This window comes from Syngnathus typhle, linkage group LG8, assembly GCF_033458585.1.
Source record: "Syngnathus typhle isolate RoL2023-S1 ecotype Sweden linkage group LG8, RoL_Styp_1.0, whole genome shotgun sequence".
Classification (NCBI taxonomy): domain Eukaryota; kingdom Metazoa; phylum Chordata; class Actinopteri; order Syngnathiformes; family Syngnathidae; genus Syngnathus; species Syngnathus typhle.
The window spans coordinates 6,583,548-6,603,072 of record NC_083745.1 but is presented as its reverse complement, the minus strand read 5'-3'; the positions used below and the strand labels follow the sequence as shown (position 1 = coordinate 6,603,072).

The 19,525-nt window shown below is 41.2% G+C and overlaps 2 protein-coding genes and 2 long non-coding RNA genes across 4 annotated transcripts; 1 reads left to right on the top strand and 3 right to left on the bottom strand.

Moving 5' to 3' along the window:
- The first annotated feature begins 2,643 nt into the window (after positions 1 to 2,643).
- LOC133158473 (metal transporter CNNM1) lies at positions 2,644 to 12,514 on the top strand. Its single transcript, XM_061285715.1, has 10 exons — positions 2,644 to 4,033; positions 7,436 to 7,579; positions 8,363 to 8,503; positions 8,700 to 8,869; positions 9,498 to 9,597; positions 10,351 to 10,493; positions 10,568 to 10,811; positions 11,588 to 11,692; positions 11,899 to 12,000; positions 12,429 to 12,514. Exons 1-10 carry the CDS (start codon positions 2,647 to 2,649, stop codon positions 12,506 to 12,508), a joined length of 2,616 nt encoding a protein of 871 aa, XP_061141699.1. The 5' UTR covers positions 2,644 to 2,646; the 3' UTR covers positions 12,509 to 12,514.
- Positions 7,329 to 12,504, bottom strand: LOC133158502 (uncharacterized). The gene is made up of 4 exons (XR_009715223.1): positions 11,518 to 12,504; positions 8,726 to 8,863; positions 8,335 to 8,528; positions 7,329 to 7,549 (listed from the first exon to the last, which is right to left on the bottom strand). It is a non-coding gene; the product is annotated as an uncharacterized LOC133158502 (long non-coding RNA).
- A 29-nt stretch (positions 12,515 to 12,543) lies between the features above and the next one.
- On the bottom strand, positions 12,544 to 14,927 carry LOC133158504 (uncharacterized). The gene is made up of 3 exons (XR_009715225.1): positions 14,846 to 14,927; positions 13,367 to 13,437; positions 12,544 to 12,684 (listed from the first exon to the last, which is right to left on the bottom strand). It is a non-coding gene; the product is annotated as an uncharacterized LOC133158504 (long non-coding RNA).
- A 556-nt stretch (positions 14,928 to 15,483) lies between these two features.
- got1 (glutamic-oxaloacetic transaminase 1, soluble) lies at positions 15,484 to 18,972 on the bottom strand. Its single transcript, XM_061285725.1, has 9 exons — positions 18,818 to 18,972; positions 17,987 to 18,168; positions 17,777 to 17,900; positions 17,548 to 17,660; positions 17,334 to 17,438; positions 17,097 to 17,247; positions 16,832 to 16,997; positions 16,615 to 16,757; positions 15,484 to 16,495 (listed from the first exon to the last, which is right to left on the bottom strand). The coding sequence occupies exons 1-9, from the start codon at positions 18,924 to 18,926 to the stop codon at positions 16,356 to 16,358; spliced, it is 1,233 nt and encodes a 410-aa protein (XP_061141709.1). The 5' UTR covers positions 18,927 to 18,972; the 3' UTR covers positions 15,484 to 16,355.
- Positions 18,973 to 19,525: the final 553 nt, after the last annotated feature.

Genomic DNA, 19,525 nt, shown 5'->3' with positions numbered 1-19,525 from the left:
AGCGCAGAATATAATGGCACGCTCATAAATATGACAATTGTAGCATGCAGGGGGCGCACAGCCAACCGTCTCCACGGGCGGCCAGCGGTGCTGTTGGGGTCATGCACGCAAGCATGTCTAACACACGAGCGCCAAACTGCACGAGAAACATAACAGGCCGAAGAACACTTGAAATCCACTTAAAACACACACGCGCGCTCACGCACTATAACTTTCCAGGTTGAAAAAGCAACAATCATTGAGGTCTAAGCTTTCACGCACCTTCTTTAACGAGGAAGAAATGTGATTATATTGATGATTACATTCATATTCTTCACAGTACGTCAAGTGGGAAATTTGACTGAAAATCTTCATAGTTTTAGTTCCTCATACGTCCTATTTAACATCTGGCTTCTCGCGCACCCTTAAAGGAATAACATTACGCTGAACATTTGGCTGATGATAAAAAGAAGTAAAAGAAAATTTGAAATGAATATGTGAAGCATATCCTTTATCTTATTTTTTATTTGAAGCGGGCGCGCTGGAGCCTATCCCAGCTACGAGGCACGGGCACGAGGTGGGGGTCACCCAAAACTGGTTGCCAATTGCAGGGCACACATTGACATACAACCATCACACTCACACCTACAGACAACTTGGAGCGGCCAATCGGCCTGCATGTTTTTGGAATAAGGAGTACCCGCTGACGAAACCCACGCAAGCACGGAAAGAATATGCAACACAAAGGTCAGAGCCGGCATCGAACCCTGCACCGCTGAACGGTGAGGTGGCGTGCTAACAAATACTTCTACGTGAGACCCTGAAATTAAAATAAGTGTTATTTTGAAGGACGCTCTGCACATCATGAGTAAGGCTCTAAATAATAGTAATATGTTAATTTTGAACAATGTTTTGAAAAACGATGTGATGTTTTTGAGTCTCCAAGAATATTTGTCAAGCAATTGATTTTTTTAAAACGGCCTTCCATATGAACATAACGAGTTTTTTTGTGCTTTGCAAATTACATGCGCCGACGCTGTGTTTTTGCAGACGAGTGACTACATAATCCATCTACTGAACATTAAATACAAGTTGAGTATTATCAAAACTATCGATTATAAACTGCATCAGAGCAGAATAAAGTCAGAAACAAATAGTTTTGAGTTATGTTTAGACGACCAATGCATACGTAGCGCAATTGAATTGAATAAATGTTTTTAAAAAATACAAACTCCACGACAATTTCATTCTTTGCAATCATGCACAGTATTACAATTGCCTCATCACACATTGTATAAGCGCAGATTTTAAACGTTACCAATTGGTAGATTCGGCGTTTTTTTTTTAATTATTTACTTTATTTGATATTTATTTTTATCCACTTACCGATCACTATATTACGCATTACGGCAAAACGGATTCATTTCAACTACTGCAACTGCAGGTATAGACAGCCGGTGGTTTCTGCCACCTTCAAAAGTTGTCATACTAAAAAATTCAAAAGTGTAAGCTTACATGGATATAATTTAGTTCTCATAATAAACCTACTAAACCTGAAATAAGTGAGAAAATATCAACATAAATACTTTAAAAAGTTTACCGAGTAATAGTTTCTAATTTATTTATATGTACATATTGGAAATAAATATTTCAACACGAACAAAATACTTAAAAATACGTTTGTATAGCAAATAACGGAAATACATGTTATTAAATTCTGAAAAAATATATATCAATAGAAAATAAATACCAATATTCTATCGGTATAAAATGAGCGTGATTTAATTCGCCTGTAACGCAAATAATAATCACGTAAATACGATCAAGAATTTTAAAAGTCTAAAAAGCAAACAAAGGGGAAATGGTTAATGTTAATGTAAAGGGGAAATGTGTAATTTAATTCGCCTATATATGCATCGGAAAATGATTACAATGCGGAATTTATAACGTTTATTGAGTAAATTGTATGCTATGTACAAATACCTTTCAAAACACAGTTACGACGTTGTTGTATTTGGTTGAAATACCAATTAATTTATTTCAATAAAGTAAGTAGAAATGACAATTCGTTATGTTTCTTTAGGTTACAGGTGACATAGATGGTTGGGATTGGAAGGTATTTAGGTACAGAAGCACTCTCCTCTCACTTGTACTTAAGTGACTGTTCTTGTAGTCAAAAGCCAGTACTTGAACTAAAGTACGTCCCCCTTCACTTATACTTAAGAACATCAGTCATGCTTGGGACTTGGCAAGAACTCTAGTTCCTTTGCTGAAATGGAAACGGCATTGGTTGAAACAATTGACAATGCTGCTATCTAGTGGTTAGTTTAAGTACTACATATAGATGATATCGTTCTACCTTTTTGCCTTTGGGAAAGTTATGATGAAGATGATGATTCCTTTTGTTATTACTATTATTTTTTAAGTTCATGCTGCTGGATGTTATTAATGTTGGCGTGGATTTGACGCACATTGGCATGCCCCCCGGATTTTATTTTTAGCAAGTGGCAGAAAACGATGAAGACGTCACGCAGCGTGTCATGTATATTTAAAGGCTGCGGTGCATGTTCACAATGTGACATACCCTCGGCTGCGCTCCGTGGATATGCGGCTCCGTCTGCAAACCACGTGACCCTGCCAGCTTCCCCTCCGCGTCCTTCGTTCAGCATGATGGCTGCGGATGCTGCTCCCTGCCACATCCTGCATCCTCTATTTATCCTCTTCCTCTCATGGTTTGCAGCTCCCGCCACGGCTCTGCTCGGTGTCCGTCCTGAGGACACCCAAAGCGGCGAGCTGTCCGTGCAGGACGGAGTGCTGAGAGCCACGGAGGGGACTCGCTTCGTTTTGAGGGTTTACTACACGGAGCATACCCGCGTGAACGGGAGCGGGGAGGCCGATGCGGCTACCGCCGCACCGTGGATCGCCTTCATTGAGGAACCGGAGCGGGATGCGGGACGCTCCAGGGGGAACCTGTGTGAGGTGGAAAGCGCCCGGAGTTCTGACATTGAGCTACTGGGCTCGTTTAGAACCGCCTCCAGCCACAACTCGGTGCTCGTGGAGCTTCTCGCCAAGCACCTGCGCCGAGGCGAGGCGGTCAAGTACTATTCCATGTGCGCATTCGACGGCGTCAAATGGGAGCACTTTGACACGAGAGACTTTTGGCTGGCGGTGGTAGAGAGACCCGCCGAAGCGGACGCGTGGCTGCAAGCCGGCGTGTCCGTGCTGCTCTTGGGGCTCTCCGCACTTTGTAGCGGGCTCAACATCAGCATGCTGGCGCTGGACCCCGTGGAGCTCCGGGTACTGCAGAACAGCGGCACCGAGAAGGAGCAGAAGTACGCACGGAACATCGAATCCGTGCGCAAACACGGCAATTATATCCTGTGCACCGTAGTGCTGGGTAATGTCCTCACCAACACTTGCTTCGTGGTGTGGATGTGTCAGATTTTGGGAATGACTGCGCTTTCCACTGCATCCTGCACTTTGGGAATTTTCTTCATTGGGGAGATTCTGCCTCATTCGGTGGCGTCCCGGCACAGCCTCGCCATCGCGTCCAAGACCCTGTGCGCCACACGGCTCCTCATGCTCCTCTTCCTGCCCATCGCCTACCCGGTCTCCAAGATCCTGGACTCCCTGCTCCACCAGGAGATCTCGAGCTTCTACACGCGGGAGAAGCTCGTGGCCATGCTGCGCGTCACTGACCCGTACCACGACCTGGTCAAGGAGGAGCTCAACATCATCCAAGGAGCTCTGGAGCTGCGGACCAAGACAGTGGAGGATGTTCTCACTCCTCTGTCCGACTGCTATATGCTGTCCTCGGACGCCGTGCTGGACTTCAGTACCATGTCTGACGTGATGCAGAGTGGCTTCACCAGGATCCCGGTGTACGAGAACGAGCGGTCCAACATCGTAGACATCCTGTTTGTCAAGGACCTGGCTTTCGTGGACCCCGACGACTGCACCCCACTCAAGACCGTCACCGAGTTCTACAAGCACCCCATGCACTGCGTGTTCAACGACACCAAGCTGGACGTGATGCTGGAGGAATTCAAACGAGGTAATTGAACACCGAAGTGAATCCTGCTCCTCTTGGATCCATGCCAGGGCGCCAGACTATTGGGAAGGCGGCGCTGCTGGCTTTTAAGGCACCATATGCTCTGCTTCCCATTCTCGACCTCTCACCACCTATGGTGTGAGGAGCCTTTGAAGTGTGTGCGTGTAGTTAAAACCACACTAAGAACCGAGAAGAGAAGTGCCATGTTAAGCTCACAGTAGGCCGTGGCCTTGAAGAGCCTTTCATCCCTATGGAGAAGACCAGATGTGAAACGTGAAACAGTGTCCAACGGAGGGGGTTCAAGCAGAGGTTGCAGACCTGACAAGCGGGACGAAATAGGGTCTCTGTAGGGATTCATCAATGTAAAACATTAGGTACATCCAAGTTGCATCATGGAAAGACTTCTAAAATATAGTTTCTAAAATGCTGTATAGTGCAAATGAATTAGGAGGATACAAGAAAAATAAGAAGGTGGGAGGAAGTACAAAAATTGGAACTGCTGATTCACAGGCGCAAACAGTGTTGATCTCCACCCCCAAAAAATGTCACGGGAAAAATTTTGTAAATAGTGCAAAAATGTTTTAGCGTGACGCAAAACAAAAAAAAAGTACAATTAAAGGTAAAAGTTAGCGAAGCTGTTGAACGGAAAAAAAAAAAGTTATGTTGACAACGTGTGTTTTTATTGACACATAAGTAGCGTGCCAGGGAAAGTTTCAACTGTCTGATTATTATGTGAAGGGAGACATATTGACTTTGGAGGGGAGGATCATAAATGACATGGCACTTACAGGTCAGGAGGTCCATTGCTTCATCCCGCTCAGGATTATGACAGATAGCTTCTGGGTCTGTTGACTCTGGGGTTTTTTTCACTCATCTTCTGCTCCGCGGGAGGTTGCCATTCAAACCGACAGGGCAATCATGAAAAATTCAACTGCAACCTTTTTCCTTTCCTGTCTGGCGGCTTCCTTCATACTTTGATGAATTAAAGGCTCCCAGTGCTCAGGCAGCCCCGCTGTGGGAATGTCACACTGGGATTACTGGGGTCAGTCTCAGTGCGGATGTGAACGGGAAATGTCACGAGTGACAACTGCTTGCGCACGCACTCGATGGGCTATTCATTAGGTGCCTCTTCACAATGCGATGAGATCTAGAGAGGTGTTTCAATAAATGTGCCTTTTAGACTCACTTTTGAATGACAGGTGGAGAGAGCTTTTCCAGTGTCATTATTCAAATAGTACACAATATTGCAGCTTTTATTGATATAATATCCTTTTCAGGACTAAAACGTCTGTCTCTTTTTAAATAACTCTTAGGCCTACTATGCTACTGTATTCTAACGTTGCTTGTAATTTACTTGGAGAGCAAATTTTTTTGGAGTTAGTTGGTATTCATTTTTTTTAAAACAGAGGTAGACTAAACTTGAAAAAGTATAAAGTAAGAGAAATGTGAGTTTTCAGAATGCTCATGATAAATTATCAATATCATGAGAGAAATTTAAGGGTTTGTTGTAAAAACAGCAGAGTTAGATTATTGGTTATCACATCTGCTTCATATTTTTGTGCTTCTGTGGGGTTTTTTTCCCGGGTTCTACGACTCCCTCCTACATTTAAAAAAAAAAAAAAACCATTCAGAAATAACAGAAAATGCATGGATGACTTTTATGAATATTTAGTTTGACGATATGCAGTTGTTTATTATGTCTGTGACATTTTCTACATTTATATGGAAAAGTTAAAGAGGAAGCATTACAGGCTTAATTTAATAACCAAAATATACACAACATATAATTTTTAAAAAATCACATGGAATCCCAAGTGTGATGTAAAGTTTTGAGCTGAACAATAATTTAATTGCCAGATTTTTGACATGCATTGCCATTAGAGTATCACTAATGCAGTGGCCGCTAAGTAAAGGGATGTCACCCAAAATGCAATATCTGTATAAATGTAATGCAGCGAATACATTATGGAGGACAGTGAACGTAATGTGATGTTCTCACAACAACGCATCATGGGAAGAGGAGCACTGCAAACTGGTGGAGCAGAATGATTTGCAAAAAGAGAATGCGCATCAGACTCGGTTTTACTTGGGGCAGACTGCCTTTGTGTGTGCATGTGTGTGTTCTGCAAGGGTATTACGTAACCTACGAGTGATGTAATCCAGTGCCCGGGCACATCAGCAGCTATGAGGGCACATCTGCGTCTGACTCACCTTAGCTAGTTAGACAGGTTGACGTCATCATCTCAGCCAAATTCACGTTGACTTTAAGTAGTGTGTGGTTTATGTTTTATTCCACATGCTATGTTATCAGAATTTTTTAAACAGGTTAAATACTTGTTGTTGTTTTTTGTCTGTTGTTTTGAGATTTGATTGTTCTTGAGAATTGCATGGGTAGACCGTCCAAATGTGGGTCGTGTATAGTTCACAGGGGATTAAAAGGTTTGATCCCTCACTAGTGATCGCTCTAAATCTCGTATGAACTGGCTCAGTAGAGGCTAGATATGTGTCTAGTGTCTCTACTGGCAAATGCTTAGATAACCTATTTGGATAGCATATACAACAGCCCCTCCAAAAATCACATTTTTGTGCAGCATGTTTTGAATATTGTGCACACTTGATACTTATAATGTTTGACTAGGTTGATTTCATGCTGTCATCGTGTTTTTGGGCAGTGTTTAAAAAAAGAGTTGGCAGATGCGGCCGTCGTCGGACCGATTGCATAATAATGCTTTACGTAAGGGCAGCAGCCAAATCTTCCCAAAGTGCCAAAGCATCTCCAGGCTAAACCCTCAAATACCCAATGACGTCTTGTCTGACTCTCAAAAGGCATGAAAGAGTTGAAGGAATATCATGTGGAAGCTCGCATATGTGATACGGTTTCTGCAGCTACATTAATGCTCATTTTCAAGCAGGCTTATTCTTAGTCTGTTGCATGACAACATTGTCTTGTAAGAATAATTAGCAATCGCACACGTATGTAATTGGAACCTCTAAAGTCAAACCAGGAGGTTATATTTTGGAACGTTTAAGGCAAAAATTACACAGCAGTAAGACCCCAGTGGTGTCTCAATACTTTTTTCCAGCGTATCTGTTAGAGTGTTTAATTCTTACACCAGCAATTGTATGGCAGTTAAGAATGTAAAACAGTTACTTTAAAAAATGTTATGACAATTACAGTTTGGTGGGGCTAAGCAATTATAATTTAATCCATCCGTCCATTTTCTATACCACTAATTCAAATATGTACTTTGAAACTGTAGTGGACATAAAACTAACCCCCATATTATTTGGACAGCGATTGACTTTATTTTCTATCACAAAATAATGAGATGTAAATTCAAAATTATTAAAATGTACAAATGTACCCATACAGCATCATCTTTTCAAATTTTGTGATCAACGCAGGCAAATCCCACCTGGCTGTGGTGCAGCGGGTCAACAACGAAGGCGAGGGAGACCCCTTCTATGAGGTGATGGGCATAATCACCCTGGAGGACGTCATCGAAGAGATCATCAAGTCTGAAATTGTGGACGAAACAGATCTTTATAGTATGTTTACATGACAAATAAGCACCAGCATGCTCTTACAGCTGTGTAGAAATTGCAACCTGCAACGTCACACGGCCCTAATAATTTCTTTATATTTAGATATGACTCATTGGTGCCGCAGTGGTGCCTTGACTTACAAACGTAATTATTTTCATGACCGCGTTCAGACACAAAAGAGGAGTTTCACAACGATGTGACTCAGTAAAATGTAATAATCGCTTCTCAGTTTGCTATGTCATTAAATAGGAGAGTGTAACAATATTTCCTGAAGACTACTGTTCACAGATGTTTGCATTTTTGATGAATAATTTATAACATAATCACTCTTCCCCCTTGATCTATCCCCTGTTGTTCACAGCTCAGGATTTATACATAATGAAATAAGTGAAATCACCATAATCCTTTAATTGCCAGGAATAGAAATGGTAATCGCCCATGTGCTTTTTTTCTATATATGTGCCATGATTTAGAGGAAAACAATCAGTTTAATTGCATGTAGTGTGTGGGTGCATATTTAGTAATTATGGTGCATACAGTAAAGAGAAGCTTATGTCTGTATGGCACCAGCTGTCGCTATAGCAGTTACGATTCATCTGAGGGGATGTCATTTATTAAATACCTTCGCATCTGCAGAGGATTAGTCTATTTATCAATCAGATATGCGTACGGATAATCCAATGCAATCCGTGGCTGTAAAGACACCCTTGACTAAAATCAATTTAGTGTGAGTATAAAAAGTAAACGTGTTTAAATACCTGGCTTCACCATATGTGTCTTTCGCAGCTGATAATCGCACCAAAAGGCGAGTATCGCACCACGAGAGGAAACAGCAGGATTTTTCCATCTTCAAAGTAGCAGAAAATGAACTGAATGTGAAGATCTCCCCTCAGTTGTTGCTGGCAACACATCGCTTCTTGGCTACAGGTAGGTCATGTGATCCAATGGGGACCTGTGGTAGGTTAAAAGTCATCAAGGGTGTCATTATGAATTTGGCAAAAACATACCAGATGCTACTATTTGCTTTGAGATAGGATAGAGAAAATGACAACATTGAAAACATTGGCGTTTTTCCCTTCCCCTCCCATTTTGCTGTGTGTGTGTTTGTGTCGCCGACTGTCAGAGGTGGAGCCGTTCAGGCCGTGTCACCTGTCAGAGAAGATCCTGCTCCGTCTCATCAAGCATCCCAGTGTGGTGCAAGAACTCAAGTTCAACCCCAAGAACAAACACGCTGCGCAGCACTACCTCTTCCAGAGGAACAAACCCGTCGACTACTTTGTCCTCATCCTGCAGGTAAAGATGCAGAGTTTAGTAGAACATCATTTAAACCACAAGTCTCAATTTGCTTTGTTGATTTCGTCACCCTTTTTACAACAGTTTTGAACTAGTAACACCACCACCCTTTAATACACATTTTTAAATGTTGCAACTCACATTTTGACATTAGAAAAATCACACAAATAAAACTGAAAAAAAACAAACATTTAAATTATTTTTAAATGAGAAAAAATCTACTTGTATCAATTGATTGGTCATTGTGCATCTGCCCACCTTGGCCACCTGGTGGCAGTAAAAAACAGACAGATGGATAATGAATGGAAGGATATAGTACAAAGCTATCTGAGCTCCTCACAGAGGATAAAAAATGTATAACCGGTTCAAGTTCGAAAAGTCTTACTTGTAAATAGTGGACTGTATGTTTTCTGCTGCTCACACGAAATGAGTTTTTGGGGCGGTACAAAATTCAACTAAATTCAATAAACAAACATAATTTGGCAGGTTTGTAATAATAAAAGGAAAAAAATGTGCTCAATATTGCATATACAACACTGATTATGTATTTTCTGTGTGGGCTACTCAATTGAATTCTGGGTCGATGTGGTGGTGACATGATGGGTGAACAGAAGTGCTGACATTGCAGGGACGGGTGGAGGTAGAGATTGGAAAGGAGGCCCTCCGCTTTGAGAACGGAGCATTTTCCTACTACGGCATGCCAGCCCTCATTTCACCTCTGCCGATCGGTAAGTACATCCACGATAACTAGTCAATATAGTCAATTGGGGGGGTCTCAACAGAAACTAATGGTAGTTAGTGTTGACGACAGCAACAAGGAGTAATAATAATTGAAGGAACTAATTAGACATTAAAATCCCTCCAAGTGTACAGCCGAGCAGTAGCTGTGGGAAGAAAGTAATTAAAAAGATGAGATTGAGAGAGAATTTCCCAGCGGAAGAACACAACCTGACACGGATTATGTGAGCTAAAACTGCCTCGCGAGCAAAAAATGGTTCCCATTTTCGATAATGTGCACTTTTGCTCTTCAAGTGTGTGCCCACATATTTGGCCTTTCACTGGTAGGCTTAAAGCGACTCCAAAATCTCTTAATCCCAAGATTAGGACATTGCTAAAGTCCATACTTTTTCCCATGTCCTGCTCTTTAGATCTTCTACTGTGGAAAAAAAGTCAAGCAGCACAGAAAGGGCTTTAGTAGCCGAATTACAAGTTAAATTACTTAAATTACAAGTATGACCAAATAAATTAAATACAGGAATAATAGTTTCCAAACCTTGAGTAACTCAGTAAATTGCTTTGAAATTTGGCATGTTTTGTAGAGGACAAATAATATATGCCTCTGAATATGGTTGTATTGTGGGTCTCCATGTGTTGCTCCATCTTTTGCAATCAATGTATCAGTGTATATAATTTTTTTCAATGAGTATTTTAAATTATTTGTATGCTACTCTGCATATCCCAACAGTGTATTTTCCCTGCAGGACAGCGATACAACTCTCGCAGCAGTGGTCTGAACCAATCAGACTCGCTGCTGAGCGGCGGCAGTGTTGGTCAGCTTTCATCGGGAGGGCTCTACTTACCGGACTACTCGGTCCGACAGCTCACAGACCTACAAATAATCAAGGTGACCAACACAAACTAATACTAATTAAGGACGTGACAGCTGAATCTTTCCCCAAACCGTGACCTTTCCTTCAGATACTCAGGACACACTACCAGAACGCCCTGACGGCCACACGGATGGACAGCTCCCCGCAGACGCCAGACCCGGTAGATGCAGATGCTAAAGGGAGGCTGCCCGTCGTGGAGGCCCGCTCCCACAGCATCGCTCTCCCCCTCACCAGCGCCCACACCCGCCTAGGATTAGCGCGGCTAGCTCAGCTGCATCCCCACGTGGGCCTTCGCAACACCTCCAGGCTCAATCAGAGAAATCGAATAGTTCGTAAGTTGGGGAGTCTATAGATTTGGATACTGTAACTGTGTATGACATTTTTGTCAATTGAACGTGGGCAGTACGACTCATTGAAATAAAACAAATTACAATTTAATTGTAATTTAAAAGTAACTACTGTCCTTATAGATATACAGAAGGCAGGGAAATCATTAGATGCTGTGCAGTTCTGCACCACTGAAAACTTCTAACATATTGCTAAATAAATTTCTTTGACAATGTCAAACAAAACATAGCTTTATTATCTTACATAAAAACAGATTTGTTGATATAACTTATATTGGATCTAATACACTACTGTTGTGGCTAGCACATGAATATATTTAGAAGGGCATCTCAAATCCCCGTTTAATTATCTTTCACAATACTGCACCGTAAGGAATTTACAGATAAAGCATGTGATGAAGTCAAAGTCTCATTATGCTTCATCTCCCAAAAAGCAACAAACATGGCATGCGCAATCTGCTCTTTTTTATTATTTTTTTTTAGGGCTTAAAGGATTTCCCACAAGCCATCTGTACTCTGCTGTGTGATAGATGTCACTCGTCTTCATGTCAATAAGAAAAACCAACAGATGGCTCAACTGCTTGTCAATAACAGTGACTAACGACACTGCGAGTCATAAGACTTTAAATCACATTGCACCAAATAAAACCTCTCCTGGTTAAACCACCAATCTTGGAATATAATTGTATACCTTAAATGGTCCTGAAAAAGCTGATCAATTGTCTTGGTTCTACTGCTGAATGGCCCTTCTATTCACACAGGCAGCAAATCTGATGGCCAGCGGAGTCCCAATGACAGCGTGTTCCTCCGGATGGATGAGATTCCCTTCATCCAAGAAGATCGACCAGAGAATTATGGAGAAAACGGTCAACCCTGTTAAATAATATTATTGCTGTTTGAATAAATGTGTATATAAAATTGGGCCTCAGTGATTGGCGGGTGTGCACACTTCTGCAACCCCATTATTTCAGTTGTTTGATACCATATTTTCTGTAAAGTAGGTATACAAAAACTTAAACTACTCTAAATCTTCAAATATTCAACCAACTCTACTTTTTGTGTCTTCTTTCAGACGTGCCTATAGACTCTCAGCCATCCACCTCTCCTTATATCAGCTCTCGCTCTCTGTCCAGCTCTGACGAGAACGTCGGGAAGAAGCTGCTGCGTAAATTGAGTGAGTAAAACATCTGCTATGAACTCATCAAGGAATGCGTGTCTCCTCGAACTGGTTGTGTCAGACTTGGCAACTGTGCCTGGCGTAGCTTAGCAACAGATGAGGGGTTACTGCGATGGTTACTTACAGATGCTAAGCTCCCTGTTGGCGCCAGACATGACTTATTTATTTATTATTTCATTTGGATCAAGGGATGTTTGTGTGTTGTATGAGACAATGAGACTCGGGAGGTCTGATTGTATCACACGCACCTAAAATGGTGGCAAGTGAGTGTGGAACCCCAAATGCATGTGACCACATATGTTCCACTGCATTTTGTTTTGGTTCATACCATAGTTACCGTAATTGAAAATGAAAGGAACAATGACTAATGCCGATGGGAATTTTTTGTTTGCCTCTAAATGTCAACATGTGATCCATGTTACCAGGTAACAAGAGGAGGAAAAAGTCTCGGGATGGAGAAAAGAGCTTGGAGGAAGGTCTGGAGCAGCCTCCAGTGACAAGCTAGCGTACCTCTTATTTATTTTTACCTTCCTTATCCAGCTGGCCCTGTCACGTAAACTCCCTGGATGCCTGGGCACCTCCCTCCAGGAGCCAATATCATTGTTCTATACTTACCGATGCGCTCAGGTCTCCACGGGTACTCTGTCCCAAATCTGCCTCCCTTCACACACTCCTTCTGTGCTTGAGACAAAAAGGGAATGGGAGGGCTTGAATTGAAAATTCCCAATAGCAATACATTGGCTTAATCAGCCTTATGTGATGAGAACTAAAGCCTCTGATACGCCTTTCAAAGTGAGCTGGTGCCAGTGCTGGTTGGGTCCATATGTTAGTGCCAGAATTTGGGGATTTAATATGGCCACTAGGGACCTTCTCTTGCCCGTGTATTGAAATAGAAGCCTTCCCACCAGTTTGGACAATTCCAATGACTATTTGTGTAGTGATATGCAAAGGCTGAATCGAGACTACTGTTTCATCTTGAATCTGAAATGTTTCTACACTTAGTTGTTTTATTTGTTGTTGCTGGGTATCCCTGGGGAATGAGCGCCCGACATACCAAACGGTTGCTCAGCTACCAAGTGGAAAAATGATTTCTAGTTCAACAAATGGCGTCTTTCATATCAGTGGTCCTACATACACAGCATTTGGACATTGATGTCCTCAAAGATAACCCCTAAGCGCTGGCACCATCTTGGTATGAAAGTGGTAAACAGTAAGTAATTTATGCCATAAAGTGTCAATGATACATGTTCTTGTGACTATTTAAGAGGATAATGCACTCAAAATTGATGCATTTCAGTCGAAAATAATATAAAATGAATGTAGCAAAATAAGCAAAGAAATAAGTAAATATATAGGCACCAACTTTGAAGATCACCCATCCATTCTGCTGGAGGTGAGAGACAGCCTGGCTTTAGTCGAAAGACGATGCGCATTCTGGGTTGGATAGAATATGAAAGCGTTTTAGTTAAAAAAAAATAATAATAATCTGGATAGTGCACTTTTTATATTTTTCTTGACTTTTTTGTATGATTTCCTACTAAATTGTCATGAGAACATGTTTACCATCAGCAAAGAGGAACAGCCGTTTTGTACTGAGCCAAATGGAATTGTGCCATAATGGCGCCATCTACTGGCGACGCACAAAGAAGAAATACCACTACTATACAGACTAAGAGCACAATTTTTACAGCAGATTGGGAAAAAAAATAAAATAAAATAAGAGCCATATTCTTCTGAACTTGAACGACAGCTAGTTGTAACTCCCGCAGACTTCAGAGGGGCTTGCACAATTTTCAAAAGGAGATACTTTCGTACTTGTTTGTTTTTATATGAGATAACCAAATAGGATGTAAACAATAGCAATATGTATAGTGGGTGGTGTTCCTTTAGCATCAGATACAATTTCAGTTGCTAATTCTAACATTGCATGTCCTTGTGTAGCTTTAGAAACTATCACATGAAGTGATACTAATGTGATGCCATATTAATAATAGTGCAATAAGAGACAAGTCTGTGCTACTTGAAACACGGTGAAACCTCTAAACTCAAAGGCCACTGATGTGGTACAATTCAGAATTTGACACAAATTTGAAGAAAAAAGTGCCTGTAAAGTCATGCAGAACCAAGAAAAGTCAAGTTCATTTACAGAGGCCTGAATCTCAAATAAAAGTCTCTTAATGTGCTCACAGTTGACAATATTAACAACAAAATTGAGCATTTAATTGCTTTTAACTTTGGAGGTTCTACAGCATTACATTTTACATATTGACAATGCCCATGAAAAACAATATTTTCCAAATGAGCATCTAGCGTGTCATCCATCCCAAAATACATTGATTTTTATAAGCATGAGGTGCCTAAATCCAATTGTTGATTCGGGACATTAGTTCATAATGGCATCTGTTTCGATATAAACATCAATATTTGGCACTAATACATCAAAATACATGACGACAGGAAGTAGTGCAATATTTTGTCACTCCACGTCTTTTAACACCACACGAAAGCTGCCTACAACTAAGAATAAGCTACATGTGTGTTTGAGGATATCTTAGGGCAGTTACTTATAAAATGTTATTTGCATGTTTGTTTATTTAAAAAGTAAAGTAAGATTATCCCTTTTTAGAGAGCCTTCCTGTCCATATTATGCATGCTGAGCCAGAGGCAGTGCATGAGTAGCTTTAATAGACTTTACTGCACCCCCCACAAAAAAGAAACTCATTTAAATATTACGCTACTGTTACTTATGTGTATGATCCTCACATTTCCTTTAAAGGGCATCGTTACGTTGCAATGACATGGAAAGTTGTGGGTGCAAACAAAAAGGCCTTTGGATACTTACCCAAGGACATTAAAAGCAATTTGGGATCGTCAACAATGGGAGTAAACAATTCAGCTTACTTTGTTGAGTAGATCTAGAAGAGAGAGACTTGAATGTTGGATCAATATGAGGGAAAAGCAATATGACGCACATGCTGACGTCAAGCCTCTTTTGAGCACACAGTCGGCCTGCAAAGGGGAGAAAGTACAGAGGGTAACGCGCTGCTTAGCACTAGTCAGAGCTGGCCCAACTCGAAATTTCGATATGCCCGACTGACACCTCCTCACATTTTGCCATTTGCATTATATAATGGAATTTAACCAAAGATAATAAAAAATGAAACAAACCTCAAATATATTTAAAAATATATATAATTTATTATGAATTTCTTTTGTGTAATTTGTTTTGATTCAACATCACTACTGATCCGCTGGTGTATTTATTTTCTTGTCACATTTTATTATTTGAATGACTAAGGGCAGTACTGAAATATGAGAAACTGAACTAGTTTGAACTAGACTGAGTCTAGTTTATTTCAACAAAATATATTATAAATAATAAACTGGATCCTCTTTTGTCTCATTTTGATATACCATTAATGCATTTCTCTGTCTTAAGATGCACATTGATTCCAGCACAAATGACAAAACGGACAAATGTGATCTAAATGCATTTATTGTGTTTTTCTCAAGAACATTTATAGCTTGAATTTATGAGCACATTAAGACTAAAGACAATAAAGCTTTCGTGTCTTATGTCTATGTTAAAAGCTCCAATAATACAAGTTTTAAAATAACTGGAGATTTTTAATTGTCCTGTAAAAGACACAAAAATACAGTGAATAAAATTAGTGGTTTTAACAAATCTGTTTGTAAGTAGCGACTCAACTATCACATTCTGTAATACTTCATTATCACAAGGAGGAAATGTCCCCATTTCTAGCTTAACTTAATACCAAATTTGGCATTTCCTTAGCATCTTCATACAATTAACTGACAAGTTTCAGGTCTTAAGAAAGGAGCATTAAGCTATTTTATTTTTTAATGACAAAATTGTATGTTCCCACTTAGAATACAATTGACATCTAAGCAGGTTAAATGTCAGTAATGCACCTTCATTTTAGCCATTGCTGAATTCTTGTAAAGTGTTCCAAGAGCTAAATTTACATTACCAAGAATCAAAGTGTGCAGAATCTCTTACTGGCTATGTCCCAGCAGTAATAGGATAAAACTAAAAACTAAATTAGAAATGACAAAACTTTTAAATGGCCACTCTGAACACTGAATTACCTCTCAAGGGGGCAATTACTGAAAAGTTCAATGTTATAAAAGCAGGGGTGAGGAAAACTTTTTTCCAATTAGTGGTTATTTAATTTTTCAAAAACAGTTCCTCTTATGTTTTTTTATTTTTTATTTTAGAATTGTATTGTAGGTTGGACCAAATGTCCTCTCCTCTGGCTGCAGGTTGGCATTTCGATAATGTACAGTACTTGCGTGTCCTGTGAAACAGTGTCAGCGAATGAGGACCCCTTCTACTGGACCTTACTGACGGCCTCGTGGATGGACTCAGCCACGTAGTTGATGTTCTTACTGGTCAACCCGCACATGGTGATGCGTCCGCTAGACATCATGTAGATGTGTTTCTCCTTCACCATGTATTCCACTTGTGTGGCTGTGAGGAATAACCATGGCGGAAACGCGGCTGCATTACTCCAGATGTGTAACAGCAGGAACACATGTTTGAATTCTTAGCATAGCCGAAGCGATGCACGTGCACGTGTTCGTACTCACGGTTGAGTCCAGTGAAGCTGAACATGCCAATTTGATCTGTAATGTGGTCCCAGGTTCCTGGCGTCCCCAGAGCTTGCAGCTTGGCTTTCAGCTGGGCCCTCATCAACAAAACCCTGTCAGCCATGGTCTTCACATTTTCTTTCCTGGAGTCACACAAATCAAATGTTGCATTTGAGAACATATCCATCGCACTATATTTTGAGCTTGGACCGCTGACCATTCGACAAAGAGCTCGAGCGAGTTGAGAGTGACGGCCACGATGCGAGCCCCATTACTCGGTGGGTTGGACCAAGTGGTCCGCACAATTTTCTCCATTTGGGACAGAACTCTCTTCAGGTTATCAGCATCACGGGCCACCACGGTCAAGTTGCCGACACGCTCGTCTGATGGGAACAAGAGATAATTCCTCTTTGGGATTAAATATGCTTTAGGATTTATCTGCCAATTTGTATAGACTGTATTTACTTGCATGCATGACTTACTATAGAGGCCAAAGTTCTTGGAGAAAGATTGGGCGCAGAATATTTCAAAGCCCATAGAGACGAAAAACCGGACAGCCCATGCGTCTTTATCTAGGCTGCCTGAAGCGAATCCTTGATAAGCTGAGTCAAAGAACGCAAACAACTTTCTTCTCTGGCAAAGAGCAGAAAGAAAAATCTCATTACACATGCACACTACTGTTCTTGTGAGGACAACTAATGCCACAACAATTCTAGTACCATCATAACTTCAGCAATCTGCTTCCACTGCTCGTGTGTAGGATCTATGCCAGTTGGATTGTGGGCACAAGCATGCAAAATAAAGATGGAACGCTCTGGACAGCTCTGAGGAAAGGAAATAGAAAGTGGTTGAGTGCAATGAACATTGGATGACACTAAAATATTTTGTTCGACTTTGGAGGCGTAATTCCAGAGGTCACGTCGTACTGGTTACCTCCAAGTCGGCAAGGAAACCAGAGAGATCAAGTCCTCTCTTCTGCCCATCCCAGTACTTGTAGGGACGGACATCCTCGAAGCCGGCGTTGGTGAACACGCCATTGTGATTCTCTAAAGCAAATGAGGAGATAAGTCGCTTCATTGGGTTTGTGCTTTTGACCTGTCAAGCTAAATTGTTGTATTTTTATTTTTAGAGAGTCAAACAAAAAAAGGTATCTACTGGGTACCCCAGGTTGGCGCAGACACATAGACTGGTGTCTTTGTGTTGTTGTTTCCGTTGTAGAAACGTCTGAGGAACTCTGCTCCCATTTTTAGCGCACCAGTGCCACCAAGACACTGAACCGCCCCCACCTGAATGGGACAGAAAAAATATCTAAACAAAGCCAAGCAGGAAGAGCAAATCCAGTGGTCGAGTGCATGATTAAAGTGTAACACACCCTGTTCTCCAAGATAGCAGGGCTGCTGTCTCCCAGCGCGATTTTGGATGCTGAGGATCTGAATTCCGGCAAACCCAGGATGGATAGGTACTCATGGTTGAGCTTGTCATCATTGGCGATGATCTTTTCCACTTTTTTCACCACCGGTAAAACCCATGGCTTGCCATCGTCTGTTCGGTAGGCTGTATTACAAGTCGACAAAAAAAAAAAAAAAAAAATCAAATTCAGAGCTAAAATCCTGTCTTAAATAACTTGATTGTGCTTCCACTGCTACAAACAACTTATTGCATGGGTTGCATCATACCACGTCCAATTGATTTCATGTGAAAATGACGTTTTGGCCTACATTTGCCATCTGTCATGCTGCGTCTTGTTAAAGGTGAAAGGATTACAACGCCTCATCCTCCTGCACTTAATGGACTCGGGGAGAAGAAGAAGCAGTGCCAGTGACCACGCACGCACGCACACGCCTGCAGCAATTCTCATACGAATATTTTGCAAAGCAAGAGGCCAGGATTACTACTGATAATCTGATTACAAATGAAGAATGTTGCTCGGGACTAAAATGTGTGGTTGTTTCACAAACAAACAGGGAGTATCGTAGTTGAACTGCAGAGTTAGAGGTCATTGTGCAGGTTTGCATCACTGATAAGAGCTGTCATTAGATTATCAACTGTTACTGTTACTGTTCATGACCCACAAATGAACACAAAATGCATTTTATAATGAACAGCAATCTCAGGTGCATTTGGAGGAAGAGAGAGGCGGAATTGCAAAATGAACTGCAAATAACGAGTTCATAAGTTCAATCAATGATGTGCTCCAACTTACCCCCAATACCGAGGTTGACTTTGTGTGGAAATTGGTCATTATTGAAGTCCTGTGTTAGTTTAAATACGGCAACGGGTGCCGCTTGGGAAACCTCGCCAAACACAGACATTGTATTTTTTCACCTTAAAAACAATCTGACAGCTACACAAGAATGGGACAAGTGACAGGAAGGAGGCACTTTGCATTTGGATATAAAGAGAATGGGAGTGTGGCGGCTGCACCAATGGGAATGTCGCTGTAGGGTCCGAACCAATCACAGTCGGTCATACAGGTCAGGTTAAAGTCCAAAGTCGAGAGAAGGGACCAAGCGGTGATGGTTCTGACCAATAGGCGCCTCTGTTGCTCGACTGACAAGAAGCTGAGTCAATCAACTAGTTGCTAGTTGGAATTTAGATGCAGGTAACGTTTTTGGCCACAAGATGACGCTAGAGCTCCTTCTTAAAGTATTTCTAATGCGTGTTTGAATAGGTGATTTATTCAAGGGGAGTCCAAGTTTACTAATACTTTCACTGAGATTTTATTATAATACAGGTACTCGTTTAGAAGCAGTATAAGTTTAATAGTTTAATAACACACTCACACTTGATTTGGCAAAAAAGTCCCAATTTGTGCCACTACAAAAACAATGGCGAGTCTGGCTAGATTGAGTGAAAAGAGGTTCTATCTCTTCTGTGCATTTGTGGTGCAAGTTCGCTGTGGTGCAAACAA

Bases quoted from the DNA above. Each gene is read 5' to 3' on its own strand.
- LOC133158473 (XM_061285715.1), top strand. From the start codon at position 2,647: ATGATGGCTGCGGATGCTGCTCCCTGCCACATCCTGCATCCTCTATTT. The intron at 8,504-8,699 runs GTAGGTCATGTG...GCCGACTGTCAG, and splicing joins ACATCGCTTCTTGGCTACAG to AGGTGGAGCCGTTCAGGCCG. The intron at 9,598-10,350 runs GTAAGTACATCC...TTTTCCCTGCAG, and splicing joins CATTTCACCTCTGCCGATCG to GACAGCGATACAACTCTCGC.
- got1 (XM_061285725.1), bottom strand. From the start codon at position 18,926: ATGTCTGTGTTTGGCGAGGTTTCCCAAGCGGCACCCGTTGCCGTATTT. The intron at 17,661-17,776 runs GTACCCAGTAGA...CATTTGCTTTAG, and splicing joins TGTGTCTGCGCCAACCTGGG to AGAATCACAATGGCGTGTTC. The intron at 16,758-16,831 runs GTCAGCGGTCCA...GTGTGACTCCAG, and splicing joins CTCGAGCTCTTTGTCGAATG to GAAAGAAAATGTGAAGACCA.